Here is a 17,577-nt window from a genome sequence, read left to right on the forward strand (position 1 = left end):
CAGGCTTTCAGACAGATGGAACACAGTAACTCTACATCTCACACCCATTATCAATGGAAGTGATAGAGGATTCGCAACGCTTCCCAGTTATATCTCTACCACGTGCTCTATTATGGGACAGGTTTCCCTGGCGCTGGGGCAGAAGGAGGGGGGTTCTCAAGAGCACATAAAGCAGCTAATGTTCATGGAACAAAACACAAGTGGCGTTTCCCAGGGAAGACAAGACATTTTGCTGATCGCAGTCCAAAGGCTCATTGTGTCCAACTCTGACCTACTTGATATAAGACAAAAAAAAAAACTTTCTGGAGCAGTTTAATTTTCTGCTCTTATATAAGACCACGTGCACTGGATCCAAAATGTCCCCAACCATCTGAATCACAGGCTACCAGTCCTCTTGTGATAAAGTTTATTGCTTCAGCTTTAAAACTTCAGATCTGAGCTCTATAGCAATAGTGTGGAAAACATAAGGGTCAGGAGAGAGAGAGAGAGAGAGAGAGAGAGAGAGAGAGAGAGAGAGAGATAGAATCACATATCCTTCCCGGTGACCATCAACTGCTTCTAAATGATGAGTATATGCTGAGCCTAGCGCTTTATGTTTTTTTGACACATTGAGTAAAAATTGCTTGAAAATCGACAGTGTGCTGGTTCTGTCCTTACCATAACCCTGGAGTTGCGGGATGGATATGTGAAGCTATATCATTTTTGCTTTAACCGCGGACACCTGTACTTTTAATATTTGAGAGTGTCAGAGATAGATTTTATATATATATATATACATATATATATATATATATATATATATATATATAGTGTACAATGTACATGCATAGACACACACAAAAATAAAGTACAGTAGTCACACAGACATCACACTTCTCCTGTATGGTTATAGCATAGATTACTTATCTGTGCCATGTCTGTTTTATACAAAGACTGAAAATGTTTTGCCTTATAAGAACAGCAGTGCTGACATTTATCCTGCTCGGTACGATCAGCTTCCCTGTTCACCATACCATAAATCAGAATTTGGCTGGATGTGATCAACTCACTGTTATAAAGTCTTCGTCCCACAAAGTGTACCAGACATCTTGGCTCTGATTCTGAGGCGCATGCAAACCACATGCACTGCAGATGTTCACGTATGAGAAATTATCTGCAAATGTGCATAAGCAAAAAATTCAGAACATCTGCTCTCTACCCCCACGGTACATGTATTACCAAGTGAAAGCACAAAAGGTGTTGTTTCGATCAGACGGTATCAGAATTGTGGCGGTAGAGTGACGGACGTTCCTGATCTGAACGCAAAAAAAGTTTGTCTCTTGGGCATGTGTTGGGGGTTCTGGGCGTGTCAGTGACAGCAGCTGCGTTCCCAAACGTATAGCCACAGCAACATATGGGAAAACTGTACCTGACATAGGGCTGATGCACGTGCCAATGACGATTGATGTGCCAAGAATAACCGGCAGTGGCATAGCGTGCAGAGATGCTGAAAGTGGGCGTCAGGTGCAGCATCTACACTGGAGGAAGGCTGACACTAGTATTTGCATATTATCATTGCCAACTCCGTCCATAGAGGCAAGAGCGGGTGCAGCAGCAGCCACCTCTGTATCAGGCCCACTTATCTTGTGGGTAACTCAGAATGATACCTTTCAGACTCTTAAAGGAATAATCACTCAAACTCAAGTGGCCATAGTGAGTGCCTTACTATAATATATATCAGCAAATGCTGGATGATTGTTTCAAAACTCAGAAGAGACATTTTATATAAATATATAATTACAGCCTCGCTGAAGCACAATGCCGGAAGTCATATGGAGCTTACAATGAAACATTATAACAGATGGCACACAGCTCTATAATATGATTTAATAGAATGTAAAAGGATGAGGAGTCTGCCAAGTCTGTAGAGAATCTACATTTGTTACATGATGTCTTTTTATCAACTTGTATTCTAGTGTAGTCACTATAGAGCTATATATTATTTAGAAAAGGCTCTTATTTATTGTGATAGCAGAATAAAGAACTTCCATCCTTTCATAAATCAGATTGCAACATAAACTGTGGTTACAATGAGAGTGTATTAGATCTCAGTATTCCACAGTCTGATACTGTGCCCTAAGCGTTCACTAAAGTGATAGAGAAAAGTAATTGACGTGAAACTGGATATTCCGCGAGCAGAATGAAGTGTGTCATATGACAGACAGACGTCGGCAAGAAAGAAAATCTCAACCATCTGTATCACATTCTAGGGTCCGCAAACTGATTAATCACTAACAGGAGCCACAGAGGGAGAGTGCATTACACATTAGAGACTTGCAGCCTGGAGCGTGCTGAGAGAGGAGAACATGTTACATAGGTAGAAATGTATATTTACACATTGTCATGTGGAATGCCTTCACCTTCATCTGCACATTGGTATTACATACCTCCCAACATGACCCTCTCCAAGAGGGACAGAATGCTCTGCTCCTGGACTGCATTCTTAATTTGGTTGCCATCACCTGTGCTGAAACACCTTTCTCATCTATTAACCTGTTTAACACAGGTGGTGACAATCATAGAGAAAGGTAAAAGTCCAGAAGCAGAGCATTGTGTCCATCCTGGAGAGGGTCATGTTGGAAGGTATTGTATTACCATTTAAGAAGCTTCTTACAAGCCATGTTGTGTGCAAAATATAAATTAGAAAAGTCCTTGAAAAAGGTTCCAGCAGGAACTGAAATATTGATATATGATGTTACAGCAAATTAGTATTTTCTATTGTATTTTTTTTTTTCGGGGGGGGGCGGGTTCAAATGTGTTTAATGAATAACTGCACACATAGTACAGAAGACAATCAAAATAAAACATGTATAACCACAGGGACCACTGCAGTCACAGAAATAAAATAAAGGAAAATACAGCATATAGAAATCGCATGTGAATGAGCTATTATTAGTAATGCAAATAACAGTGTAAATGAGCACCAAAATCATCCTAGAAAGGTGGGGATCCATTTGAAAGAGTTTCCATAATGTACCACAGTTAGTCTGACCACTTTATGAACATACTCTTTACTGGAGAGTGGTAGTGTAACAATATAAGGTAACTATACAGTAAGGAACTTGGAGGAGCGGGATTCTACATCTAAAGAACAATCAGCCCAGTCCATTTGATAGAGGTAAGATAACCGAGGAAGCATAAGGGATAGGGATCCTTATTGATCCACTGAGACAAAATAGTTTTTTTTTGCAACTGCGGCTATACGTACCAGCAATAATTTTGTTCCTTTGGACATCAGAGGAGTCTGAGTCAAAATGGTTCCAAAAGGCCCAGGCTATTGTAATTGTAAAGGGGATACCCAAAAATACATTAACATAAAATTGGACCGCTTTCCAAAATGACTAAACCACCGGGCAAGACCAAAGACAATATATAATGTCCGTGTAGGTACATTTAAAACAAAGGTAGTTGTCAGATACCCCCGTAAGAAACCGGAGTCGATGAGTGTTGTATACTCTGTGCAAAATTTTCAAATGCATCTCTGTATAAGAAAGACACTAAAATAAGATTTTAAACCTACCGGTAAATCTTTTTCTCGTAGTCCGTTGAGGATGCTGTGACTCCGTAAGGACCATGGGGAATAGACGGGCTCTGCAGGAGACATGGGCACTTTAAGAAAGACTTTGACTCTTCGGTGTGCACTGGCTCCTCCCTCTATGCCCCTCCTCCAGACCTCAGTTAGAGAAACTGTGCCCAGAGGAGATGGACAGTACGAGGAAAGGATTTTTGTTAATCCAAGGGCAAGATTCATACCAGCCACACTAATCACACCGTATAACTTGTGTTAAACTAACCAGTTAACAGTATGAAAAACAACATAGTTTCGGTCCAAACCGATGAAACTATAACATAACCCTTATTTAAGCAATAACTATATACAAGTCTTGCAGGAGAAGTCCGCACTTGGGACGGGCGCTCAGCATCCTCTACGGACTACGAGAAAAAGATTTACCGGTAGGTTTAAAATCTTATTTTCTCTAACGTCCTAGAGGATGCTGGGACTCCGTAAGGACCATGGGGATCATACCAAAGCTCCCAAACGGGCGGGAGAGTGCGGATGACTCTGCAGCACAGATTGAGCAAACAGGAGGTCCTCCTCAGCCAGGGTATCAAACTTATAGAACTTTGCAAAGGTGTTTGATCCCGACCAAGTAGCTGCTCGGCACAACTGCAACGCCGAGACCCCTCGGGCAGCCGCCCAAGAAGAGCCCACCTTCCTAGTCGAATGGGCCTTAACCGATTTTGGCAATGGCAATCCTGCCATAGAATGCGCTTGCTGAATCGTGTTACCGATCCAGCGAGCAATAGTCTGCTTTGAAGCAGGAGCGCCAACCTTGTTGGCTGCATATAGAACAAACAAAGCTTCTGTCTTCCTGACCCTAGCTGTTCTGGCCACGTAAATCTTCAAAGGCCTGACCACATCAAGGGACTCGGAATCCTCCAAGTCACGCGTAGCCACAGGCACGACAATAGGTTGGTTCATATGAAAAGATGAGACCACCTTAGGCAGGAATTGAGGATGGGTCCGCAATTCCGCTCTATCCATATGGAAAACCAGATAGGGGGCTTTTATGTGATAAAGCCGCCAATTTCGATACTCGCCTAGCCGAAGCCAATGCTATCAACATGACCACCTTCCAGGTGAGATATTTCAACTCCACTGTCTTAAGTGGTTCAAACCAATGTGACTTAAGGAAACATAACACCACGTTAAGGTCCCAAGGCGCCACCGGAGGTACAAAAGGAGGCTGAATATGCAGTACTCCCTCCACAAAAGTCTGTACTTCAGGTAATGAGGCCAATTCCTTTTGAAAGAAATTGGATAAGGCCGAAAACTGAACTTTAATGGAGCCTAATTTTAGGCCCAAATTCACTCCAGTTTGTAGGAAAACGGCCCAGGTGGAATTCTTCCGTAGGAGCATTCCTGGCCTCACACCAAGAAACATATTTTCTCCATATTCGGTGACAATGTTTAGATGTCACGTCCTTCCTAGCCTTTATTAGCGTAGGAATGACCTCATCCGGAATACCTTTTTCCGCTAGGGTCCGGCGTTCAACCACCATGCCGTCAAACGCAGCCGCGGTAAGTCTTGGAACAGACAGGGACCTTGTTGTAACAAGTCCTGCCTTAGAGGAAGAGGCCACGGATCTTCTGTGAGCACTTCTTGCAGATCCGGATACCAGGTCCTTCGTGGCCAATCTGGAACAATGAGAATTGTTCTCACTCCTCTTTTTCTTATTATCCTCAACACCTTGGGTATGAGAGGAAGAGGAGGAAACACATATACCTACTGGAACACCCACGGTGTCACTAGGGCGTCCACAGCTACGGCCTGAGGGTCTCTTGACCTGGCTCAATACCTTTGTAGCTTTTTGTTGAGACGGGATGCCATCATGTTTATTTGGGGTAGTCCCCACCGACTTGCAATCTGCGCGAAGACTTCCTGATGAAGTTCCCACTCTCCCGAATGCAGATCGTGTCTGCTGAGGAAGTCTGCTTCCCAGTTGTCCACTACCGGAATGAACACTGCTGACAGAGCGCTTACATGATTCTCTGCCCAGCGAAGAACTCTGGTGGCTTCCGCCATTGCCACTCTGCTCCTTGTGCCGCCTTGGCGGTTTACATGAGCTACTGCGGTGATGTTGTCTGACTGGATCAGAATTGGTCGATTGCGAAGTAAGATCTCTGCTTGACGTAGGGCGTTGTATATGGCCCTTAGTTCCAGGATGTTGATGTGAAGACAAGTCCTTGGAAATTTCTTCCCTGTGTGACCGCTCCCCAACCTCGGAGCCTCGCGTCCATGGTCACCAGTATCCAGTCCTGAGTCGAACCAGCGGCCCTCTAGAAGGTGAGCACTGTTTAGCCACCACAGGAGAGATACTCTGGCCCTGGAGGACAGGGTGATCCGCTGATGCATGTGCAGATACGACCCGGACCATTTGTCCAATAGGTCCCATTGGAAGGCCCTTGCATGGAATCTGCCGTATGGAATGGCTTCGTATGTTGCCACCATCTTTCCCAGAACTTGAGTGCAATGATGTACTGACACTTGTGTTGGTTTCAACAAGTTCATGACTAGAGTCATGAGTTCCTGCGCTTTTTCCTTCGGAAGAAAAACCCTTTTCTGGTCTGTGTCCAGAATCATGCCCAAGAAAGGCAGACGAGTCGTAGGATTCAGCTGCGACCTTGGAATATTGAGAATCCCGCCGTGTCGCTGTAACACATTCAGTGAAAGTGATACGCTGCTCAGCAACTTCTCCCAAGATCTCGCTTTTATGAGGAGATCGTCCAAGTATGGGATAATTGTGACACCCTGCTTGCGGAGGAGCACCATCATTTCCGCCATTACCTTGGTAAAATTTCCCGGGGCCGTGGAAAGCCCAAAACGGCAACATGTGAAATTGGTAATTACAATCCTGTACCGCCAATCTCAGGTACGCCTGATGAGGAGGATATATGGGGACATGCAGGTATGCATCCTTTATGTCCATAGATACCAAAAAATCTCCCCCTTCTAGGCTGGCGATGACCGCCCTGAGTGATTCCATCTTGAACATGAACCAGGTTTCTATAAAATCTATGTGAAAGTTTGTGATAGAGTAGGACTTGCGGTGAAATGGGGTCCCGTGGAGTGGGCCGCAAGCTTACATGCATTGTACAATTCATAAACCAAAACCCCATTGTTTATTTAGATGTACATCAAAGCATTAAGGTGAATGAAGAAGAGTGCTGGGCTTTCTGTTTGGTATATTTGAGTTCGGTGGTCACAGCCCACCGCACCCCAACCTCTGGGAATGGCGAGTGCAGTGGTCCCTCGTGTTTGTTACACATATATATATATATACATACATATATATAATATATATATACATACATACATACATACATACATACACACATATATATATATATATATATGTATATATATATATATATGTATATATATATATATATATATATATATATATATATATATATATATATATATATATATATATACACACACACATACACATATATACTCTGCTCAAAAAAATAAAGGGAACACTAAAATAACATCCTAGATCTGAATGAATGAAATATTCTTATTAAATACTTTGTTCTTTACATAGTTGAATGTGCTCACAACACAATCACACAATAATTATCAATGGAAATCAAATTTATTAACCCATGGAGGTCTGGATTTGGAGTCACACTCAAAATTAAAGTGGAAAAACACATTACAGGCTGATCCAACTTTGATGTAATGTCCTTAAAACAAGTCAAAATGAGGCTCAGTAGTGTGTGTGGCCTCCACGTGCCTGTATGACCTCCCTACAACCCACAAAAGTGGCTCAGGTAGTGCAGCTCATCCAGGATGACACTTCAATGCGGGCTGTGGCAAGAAGGTTTGCGGTGTCTGTCAGCGTAGTGTCCAGAGCATGGAGGCGCTACCAGGAGACAGGCCAGTACATCAGGAGATGTGGAGGAGGTCGTAGAAGGGCTACAACCCAGCAGCAGGACAGCTACCTCCGCCTTTGTGCAAGGAGGAACAGGAGGAGCTCTGCCAGAGCCCTGCAAAATAACCTCAGCAAGCCACAAATGTGCATGTGTCTACTCAAAAGATCAGAAACAGACTCCATGAGAGTGGTATGAGGGCCTGACGTCCACAGGTGGGGGTTGTGCTTACAGCCTAACACCATGCAGGGCGTTTGGCATTTGCCAGAGAACACCAAGATTGGCAAATTCGCCACTGGCGCCCTGTGCTCTTCACAGATGAAAGCAGGTTCTCACTGAGCACGTGTGACAGAGGTGACAGAGTCTGGAGACGCCAAGGAGAACGTTCTGCTGCCTGCAACATCCTCTAGCATGACCGGTTTGGCAGTAGATCAGTAATGGTGTGGGGTGGCATTTCTTTGGGGGGCCGCACAGCCCTCCATGTGCTCGCCAGAGGTAGCCTGACTTCCATTAGGTACTGAGATGAGATCCTCAGACCCCTTGTGAGACCATATGCTGGTGCGTTTGGCCCTGGGTTCCTACTAATGCAAGACAATGCTAGACCTCATGTGGCTGGAGTGTGTCAGCAGTTCCTGCAAGACAAAGGCATTAATGCTATGGACTGGCCTGCCCGTTCCCCAGACCGGAATCCAATTGAGCACATCTGGGACATCATGTCTCGCTCCATCCACCAGCGCCACGTTGCACCACAGACTGTCCAGGAGTTGGCGGATGCTTTAGTCCAGGTCTGGGAGGAGATACCTCAGGAGACCATCCGCCACCTCATCAGGAGCATGCCCAGGCGTTGTAGGGAGGTCATACAGGCACGTGGAGGCCACACACACTACTGAGCCTCATTTTGACTTGCTTTAAGGACATTACATCAAAGTTGGATCAGCCTGTAGTGTGTTTTTCCACTTTAATTTTGAGTGTGACTCCAAATCCAGACCTCCATGGGTTAATAAATTTGATTTCCATTGATAATTGTTGTGTGATTTGTTGTCAGCACATTCAACTATGTAAAGAACAAAGTATTTAATAAGAATATTTCATTCATTCAGATCTAGGATGTGTTATTTTAGTGTTCCCTTTATTTTTTTGAGCAGTGTGTATATATATATATATATATATATATATATATACTAGGGACAATAACAAGGTATCCTTATCTAGGGTTTCAATCTCCGCTGATAAGGTATCTGTCTACGCTGCTACAGCGCTATAAACCCATGCCGACACAATCGCCGGTCTGAGTAGTGTACCAGAATGTGTGTAAATGGACTTCAAAGTACTTTTACTGCAAGCTATCTGCAAGATCCCGGAGGATAGCTGTAAAGTCAGCGCTACCTTTTTTGGCTAAACGTGTCAATGCCTTGTACACCCTAGGGCAGTGGTGGGCAATTATTTCAGCTGAAGGGCCACTTGACACTTTCCTGTCAGTATCCGAGGGCCGCACACAAAATAGCAGCTCCCCCACGTGCCAAAAATATAGGGACATGGCTTCATAGGGAAGGGGTGTGGCCAAAAGATAATATAGATACATAATAGGCTGCACAATAGTCTCCATTATTCAAATTATGCCACACAGTAGCGCTACTTACACACATTACGCCAGGTAGAGCCCCTGTCACACATTACGCCAGGTAAAGTCCCCTTTTACACATTACGGCAGGTAGAGCTCTCTTTTACTCAGTATTGAAGATAGAGTACCCTTTTTACACAGTACGGAAGGTAGAGCCCCATTTTACACATTACGGCAGGTAGAGTCCCCTTTTACACATTAACATTTTATTTGGGATAATCATTGCACAGCAAACAAATTATCCAGTGTCTTATGGCCCCTGGGGAAAGGTGTGACACAGTGACAGAACACGCGGGGTGTGACACAGTGACAGAACACGGGTGGTGTGACGCGGTGACAGAACACGGGGGTGACACAGCGACAGAACATGTGGAGTTGAGTCAGTGACAGAACGTGGGGGTGACACAGTGACAGAACACGCGGGGTGTGACACAGTGACAGAACACGGGGAATATGACATGGTGACAGAACATGTGGAGATAAGTCAGTGACAGAACGCGGGGGTGACACGGTGACAGAACATGCGGGGTGTGACACAGTGACAGAACACGGGGGGGTGACGCGGTGATAGAACACAGGGGTGACACGGTGACAGAACATGTGGGGTTGAGTCAGTGACAGAACACGGAGGGGGGGGTTAGGGGTGGTACAGCGAGCGTTAAAGATCTCCCCCCTAAACAGGGTCATGTTGGGAGGTCATGATCTGTTGAAAAGTCTCTGATAAGTGAGTTGCTTAACTTCTGCCGACCCTCTAATAAAAACTCATTCCTTGTGAGACGAGACCTGACTCAGCGTGTCTTCAAGTGTTCTCACAATTCTCACCTCTATGCATCGGAGTGAAGTAACCAAAGCGGATCTCAAGATTTCGACAGAGACGTGGACTAAAAAGACCAGGGGATCGATAGGCATTGAGTCAAGCCGTAATCCGGTACGCAATATTATTCTTGCGTGTGACAAAAACTAATTTAAAGGATACTACACTATGGCGCTCTGTTGTTTCTTCCTCTATTTCCAGATTCCCCTTTGGGCTACGCATACCTAGTGGCACTTTTTGAAGAACTGAGCAGCCACCCGTTAAAACGGGGAAAGTGTGGACTGTTTGGCAATTAAACCAAACACAAATTTTGGAAGAACGCATTTATTGGATTGGTAATTTGACCGAATTTATTTGTGACTTTAGATTGCACTTTTACAGTAAGGAACTTAATTTGGACAAGCGCACTGATATACTCATTGACAATATATACACACACATTCTCACATTATATATATATATATATACACACACACACACACACACACACACACACACACACAAAAATACACTTTCTTTCTCTTACTCACTTTTTCCATTAACTTATCTGGCTGGCTGGCTGGCTGGCAGTGGCAGGAAGGATGGATCTGTAGCAGTTGCTCTTGTCCCATGTAGCTCCGCCCCCTGAGGTCCGTGTAGCCCCGCCCCCTCATCCTCTTATAGCTCCGCCCCCTTTTTGGCTGACCATGAACACTGCCGTTGTCACTGGAGGTGGGAGGGGGAGGCTACAAGGCAAGAAGATAACAGTGTGGCAGGCGCCGTGCAGCAGCAGCAGCAGCAGGGGAGACAGGTGCCGGCGGCTTGTAGGTACTGCGGAGCAATGACAAGCAGCTCAGCCTGTCGGGCCGCTTGTCATTGCGCACTGGGGGGAAGCAGTGGGCCGAGTAGGATCGGTTTGCGGTCCGCATCCGGCCCGCGGGCCGTATTTTGCCCACCCCTACCCTAGGGGAAGATTCCCATCGTATCCTAGCCCCATTAGGGAAAGGATACTCCCTGAGAATTCTTTTTGGGAAGCTGCAGCTTCTTGTCTGGAGATTCCCGCTCTTTTTCTTCATGAGAGGAGGGAAATTTACCTCAGCTTTCTTCCCCTTAAACATGTGTACCCTCGTGTCAGGGACAGATGAGTCATCAGTGATATGCAAAACATCTTTTATTACAATAATCATATATTGAATACTTTTCTGCCAGTTTTGGCTGTACTTTGCATTATCGTAGTCGACACTGGAGTCAGACTCCGTGTCGATATCAGTGTCTATTATTTTGGATAGTGAGCGTTGTGAGACTCTGAAGGTCTCTGTGACATAGGGACAGACATGGGTAGATTCCCTGTCTGTTCTCTAATCTTTTGTGTAATAAATTCATCTTAGCACTTAATTTCACATATCCAAGCCGGCGTCGGCGTTGTCGACGGAGACACTACACACACACATTTGCTCCATCTCCTCCTTAGGAGAGCCTTTTACCTCAGACATGTCGACACACACGTACCGACACACTACACACTCAGGGAATGCTCTTCTGAAGACAGTTCCCCCACAAGGACCTTTGGAGAGACAGAGAGAGTATGCCAGCACACACCCCAGCGCAATATGACCCAGGAAAAACACAGCAATTTAATGTTTACCCCGTAGCGCTGTTATTATTATCTGCGCCGAATTATGTGCCCCCCCTCTTCTTTAAAACCCTCTCTTCTACCGTGGTACAAGCAGGGGAGAGTCCGAGGCGCTTCCTCTCAGCGGTGCTGTGGAGAAAAACATGGCGCTGGTGAGTGCGGAGGGAGAAGCCCCACCCCCTCGGCGGCGGGCTTCAGTCCTGCTAAAAGCGTAAAATTGTCGGGGGCTCATGCATATATACAGTTCCAACTGTATATATGCTCACTTTTGCCAAATAAGAGGTTTATATTGCTGCCCAGGGCGCCCCCCCCCTGCGCCCTTCACCCTTACAGTGACTGCCGTTTGTGAGGTGTATGGGAGCAATGGCGCACAGCTGCCGTGCGTTACCTCAGTGAAGCTCACGAAGTCTTCTGCCGCCTTTTGAAGCCTTCTTTCTTCTCATACTCACCCGGCTTCTTTCTTCTGGCTCTGTGAGGACGGCGGCGCGGCTCTGGGACGAACGTCCAGGGCGAACCTGTGTTCCGACTCCCTCTGGAGCTAATGGTGTCCAGTAGCTTAAGAAACAAGACCTTGAAACTCAGAGAAGTAGGGTTCTCTCTCCTCAGTCCCTCGATGCAGGGAGTCTGTTGCCAGCAGTGCTCCCTGAAAATAAAAAACCTAACAAATATACTTTCTTAGCAGGAAACTCAGGAGAGCTCCCTGCAGTGCACCCATCTCCTCTGGGCACAGTCTCAAACTGAGGTCTGGAGGAGGGGCATAGAGGGAGGAGCCAGTGCACACCCAGAGTCAAAGTCTTTCTTAAAGTGCCCATGTCTCCTGCGGAGCCAGTCTATTCCCCATGGTCCTTACGGAGTCCCACCATCCTCTAGGACGTTAGAGAAATGTTTATTAAGCATGTTACACCATTGAATCACAGTCTGAAGATCAATTCCAGGAAAGGTATCATTCCATTTGGCTAGGCCAGTAGCAAGTCTGGACAGATCCAACTTCCGTCTAGTATGTGTATAAATTAAGGACGTAGAATAGGGGGAATTTAGTTGTTGACGTAACTGATCATCTAAGGGAAAGGGGAGTTCAACTGAATGTAAACGTGAAATTATGTGCATAGCGAAACTGTGCACTTGGAAATAGGCGAAAAGCGGAAAAACAAACAGATAGGAATCTCTCTTTAAGTTGAGACAATGTAAGTACTGCTGAGCAGTCATCATTCAAGAATTGAAACAACAATCCGAGGCCTTAAGGGGGGTACTGACGGGGGAGATGTGTGCTGAGCGATCTTAACACAGACCACTCAGCACACATCTCTCCCCCCACTCAGCATAGCGCGATGTGCTGAGCGAGCGGACGGACGGACGGGGGGCCGCTCACTTCACACAGCGGTGGAGTGAGCGACCCGCTAGATTGAGCCTGCATGCAGGCTCAATCTGGCACCGGCGATAGCCCCACGCATCGCTATCGCTGGGGGCATACACACGGCAGATCCGTGCTTAAAATCAAAGCAGATTGCTTAGATTTTATACACAGATCTCTTCGTGTGTACCCCCCTTTAGAGATACCAACTCTTAACTATAGTGGTGGTCTCCTCACCTTGGAAGGCAGGATTTGACAATAGAGGTTAAAACAATGAGTTTGCCAGCGTAAGGCACATATGTTTCCATAGCTGAAACCAAGCCTTATGAGGGGTATAAAGCAATGGAGTCAAACGTAAGGTATTCAATATGGAGGAATCAGGGAAATGTAAAATAGTCAAATCACAATGCAGTAACATGGCTTTTTCCAATGCCCAATTAAAAAAGTTATTACCGCCCCCAATCCAATCGATAGCATATCTATAATTGGCTGCAGAGAGTAGTCTTCCGGACAGGGCAAATTTAAACCTCCCAGCGAAGTTGATTGTTTTAATTTGAATAGCACGATACGAGGGCATTTATTTGCCCATATAAATTTGGTGAGGGCTTTATTATTTAGATGTATATCTCTTTTTCTTAACAAAAACGGAAGCATTTGAATCGGGTAAAGTAAGCGAGGGAATGAGACCATTTTATACAAGTGGCATCTTCCTAAATAGGAAATCGGTAGATGTTGTTGCCGCCAAAAACAGACACCAAGTTAAAATCCCTTAATGTGGACAGTAAAGAGGGAAACGCTGCTACGGGGTCGCTTAAGTACATCAACAAATCGTCTGTAAAAGCAGATATTTTTATAGAGTATGATCCTACTCCTATCCCTTGCCATAAAAACTTCTTGAATATAATTGCAAATCAGCGGATCAAGAGCCAGATTAAAAAGTAGGGGAGACAGAGGACAGCCTTGACGTGTGCCTCTAAATAATTTAAAAGAGGACGTGTTAAAACCATTAATCGTAAGGTGTGCCTGAGGGTTTGCATATAGTAATCAAAACACCCTAATAAAGTCCACACCAAATTGTTGAGCATGGAGAACCCGGAGTAGATGAGACCAGGAGACACAGTCAAACGCCTTATCGGCATCGCAGCTAACTATAAGAGCATTATTGCAGGCTGATTTATTTGAACTGTATACCAACGTACGAACAGTATGCACTGAGGATCTATTTTTCACAAACCAATTTTGAGCAGGGTGTAGAATACGTTGTAAAATTAACTGGAGGCGATCATTTTGGTAAATAACTTCAAAACCTGATTCAGGAGAGAAGTAGGTCGATAAGATTGGACATACCTAGGATCTTTACCAGGCTTCGGGAAAACAACTACTTTAGCATCTTTGAAGCTAGGAGGCGGAGGACTACCCTTTAATTACAAATTGAAAAGAGCTAATAAATGAGGTGGTAAATGAGGAGCTAGCATTCGGTAATACTCCGCTTCAAACCCATCCGGGCCAGGTGATTTATCTTTATGTAAATGATTTAATAAGAATAAGTAATTCCGGTTTCGTAATCGGTTCGGTTAACAAAGGAGGTAATTCAGACCTGATCGCTCGCTTGCGTTTTTTGAAGCGCTGCGATCAGGTCAGAACTGCACATGCGTAATCTCACTAGTAGAGAAAGATTTAGTAGAGTCCATTGCGGAGACTGACGAAGATTGACCCCGGGGACTGGAGTTATGGTCAGACGCAGGAGAAGGAGGACGATCAGCAGCAGGATTGTGACGGCCTCGACCTTTATCAGTCTGGGTGCCCCAGAGGTACCTGGGAGGCTTAGCCACAAATTTGTCCATAGTAGGATAAGAATAATTGTACACTGCAAAAAGTAGGTATCACTCGTAATGAAAGACAGAGGTGTAGGGATGTGTACAATATAAACTGTGATATGATGATCTGTAATATGGAGGACTTGCAAGAAAAATGAAGCTCAATCGGTGGCTATAGGCATACCACATGTGGCATATAAAAAATGATCAATACATAACAGTGTAGTAGTGACAAAAATAAAAGAATGGCAGGCAAAATAAAGGAAAGAAAAAAAAAATACAGGAGAATACTCTCAAGGTGTAAATATTCCCAGAATGGTGGCACAGGGTTAGAAAAATATACCAGGAAATTGATGAGCTCAATGACAGTCCCCTGAACTCACCACCATGGAGCTGGCGGTGGAAACACTCACAGGAGGCAATCCCCAGCTGAAGAGGAGCAGCAATTGCAGACCAGCCAGCAAGTGCTGTCTGTCAGGCAGGTCAGAAGCAGTAGGAGCTATTGGCACCGTCCCCGTGGGAGAGGACAGGCCGCAACCCGCAGAGACGCTAGCTGCGTCTCCCGACTCCGCAACCTACACACCACAAGCCCTGGGCAGAGTAGAAGGTACACAGAGAGAGAAGGGGGACCCAGACAGGCGAAAGAGGTGTTCCACACTAATATTTAGTAGACGCAAGGCAGGAGAGCAGGTCCAAGGCACGTCTTCTCCCCTAGCCTGTTAGGCCACGCCCCCATTAGTATTGTTATTAATTTGAAGTTCTATGAACTAAACATGCATATGCATCAAAACTTGGAGAGAGGTAAAGTGGAGAGAGATAAAGTACCATCCAATCAGCTCCTGGGGGGTTAGGGATTAGAGGGGGTGTTAGCTCTAGCCGCCACCCGAGTCTTAGCCCTAGTCGCCCCCACCAAATCTTAACCCTAGCCGCCACCCCCGAATCTTAGCCCTAGCCTCCACCCCCAATGTCTTAACCCTAGCTGTCACCCCAGGAAGATTAGGGATATGGTAGGTGATAGGGGAGGTGTGGTAAAATAATGACTCCATCCCCTGACGCCATTCTCATTGCTGGGATGCCAGTGTTTGTCATGTCACTGCCAGCATCCTTACCGCCGGGATAATGTATCACACCCATGTAGTATACCATGCTGTAGACAGCTTGTGTTGATGTTGTTCAGTTGTCACATGAGCCAAATAAAACTAGCAACACTGCAAAAGATCTAGTTGCCCAAACTGATACTTACTATTTAAGCAAGAAAATAATAATAATGGTCTGTAAAAATAGCAAAAACTAATTTAACTAGTTTATAAAATAGCCATTTACCGTGGGACAGTCATAGTTTATGATTGCTGTACACAGTGTACAACCTGTTATTTTTTAGAATCACTTTTGAGAAGGAAATTTTAGTTGTGACTGCTGGACTGGGAATGTAGTGTGCGGCTACCAGAGTTACAGATTAGCCAAAATGCGGTGTGCAGTGTACTTTCACTTGCAGCAATATTGATCCACAATGTAAAAATGCTTCTCAGGCTACCTCCAGGAATGGTTGCGTGTGCGGGGAGCGGTAATGACATTGGGTAGCTAATATCTTCCTGAGTAATGTATAAGATCATCAATATTTTACATGCAGTTCTTGCCCCAAAGCAGATTGCGCTGCAGAGTTTGTGGTACGTGCATTAAAGATGTGCATTAAATTACATGTATCAAACAACAATTAGCTTCCATCCATCTAGAGCAAGTCAGAAAATGAAACTAAATATCTTCTTGGTTATTATGTTTTAACGCAACAAAAATGAGCAGATGAGCCTAAGTGTCCCTATACATTATAAAGCTGACATTACTGCCCAACCTCGGAAGAGCCACATGGTGTATCGGGGCATACTCTGGGTGAGATTGACTATCGACAATCAATATCTAACACAGAAGGGATCAGTATGAAATACCTACAATTAAAATCCCGAAGGTCAAAATCCCGACAACAATTGACCGACGATCAATCAAATTACTGACTAGTCACTAGGTCAAAATACCGACATTTAAATTACCGACAAGGTCAAATGCCAACATTTAAAATGTCGATAGGTCAAAGAGTAGACAAAAGTTTTTCATTGTTGTTTGGTGTGTATGTCGACATAAGTCAACATGGACACTGTATAAGTGTACCGCGTCCCCTCGCATGGCTTGCTGTGCTCTGCACACTATTATATTCCCTCTCCAGGTCCACTGGGATGGTAAAAGTATGAACAAATCGATTTCAATGAAAAAATCATAAAAAAAACTAATGTCGACTTTTTGACCAGTCGACATTTTAAATGGTCGGTATTATGACCTTGTCGGTATTTTAAATGTCAGTATTTTGACCATGTCGACGTTGTCAAGATTATGATTGTAGCTAAATTGACCACATCCCTCACAGACTTCTCCTACCAGTTCATTACGAGGAAGTCTGAGAGATGCATCTGTGCTTGTGAGGCTCCACACCATTAAGGAGAAATCTACCAGGGAGACACTTGGGACTCGTGTTCATATATTATATATGTCATATTCCTCCAGGGCTTTTATCAATGTCAGTACCCATCACTGGATAAGTATTGCACAAAACAGGTAACTGGAGCTGATTACATTCAACCGATGAATCAAAGAAGTCATGCCTCTCCACAATAAAGCCCTAACACTGCTAGGATATTGCCTATGTCTCTACGATGTGACATAATAATTAACATAGGCAAACACAGGGGGGTTTCTGGTTGCCCGGAAACCCCCCTCCTCTTGGCAAGTGGCTCAAATTATGACCACAATAGCAATGGTACTTAATACCGCCACATCATGCAGTTTAAGGGACAGAGCATAGCTGCTGCACATGCCCAGTGGTAGAAGCTCTT

At 44.8% G+C, this 17,577-nt stretch overlaps 1 protein-coding gene across 2 annotated transcripts in view; it reads right to left on the reverse strand.

The window, feature by feature from the left end:
• Window positions 1–17,577, reverse strand: part of PREX1 (phosphatidylinositol-3,4,5-trisphosphate dependent Rac exchange factor 1) — a 454,902-nt gene that overhangs the window by 386,658 nt on the left and 50,667 nt on the right. Inside the window, exon 1 of one of the 2 annotated variants that reach the window (XM_063958867.1) lies at window positions 2,427–2,484. The exons of the other annotated variant lie outside the window; for it this stretch is intronic. Coding sequence (XP_063814937.1) covers window positions 2,427–2,480 — 54 coding nt within the window. The 5' untranslated portion in view covers window positions 2,481–2,484. Of the gene's footprint in view, window positions 1–2,426; window positions 2,485–17,577 lie in introns of those variants that run through there. 2 annotated transcript variants of the gene reach the window in all.

The sequence above is a fragment of the Pseudophryne corroboree genome, chromosome 3 (genome assembly GCF_028390025.1).
Source record: "Pseudophryne corroboree isolate aPseCor3 chromosome 3, aPseCor3.hap2, whole genome shotgun sequence".
NCBI classification, from domain to species: Eukaryota; Metazoa; Chordata; class Amphibia; order Anura; family Myobatrachidae; genus Pseudophryne; species Pseudophryne corroboree.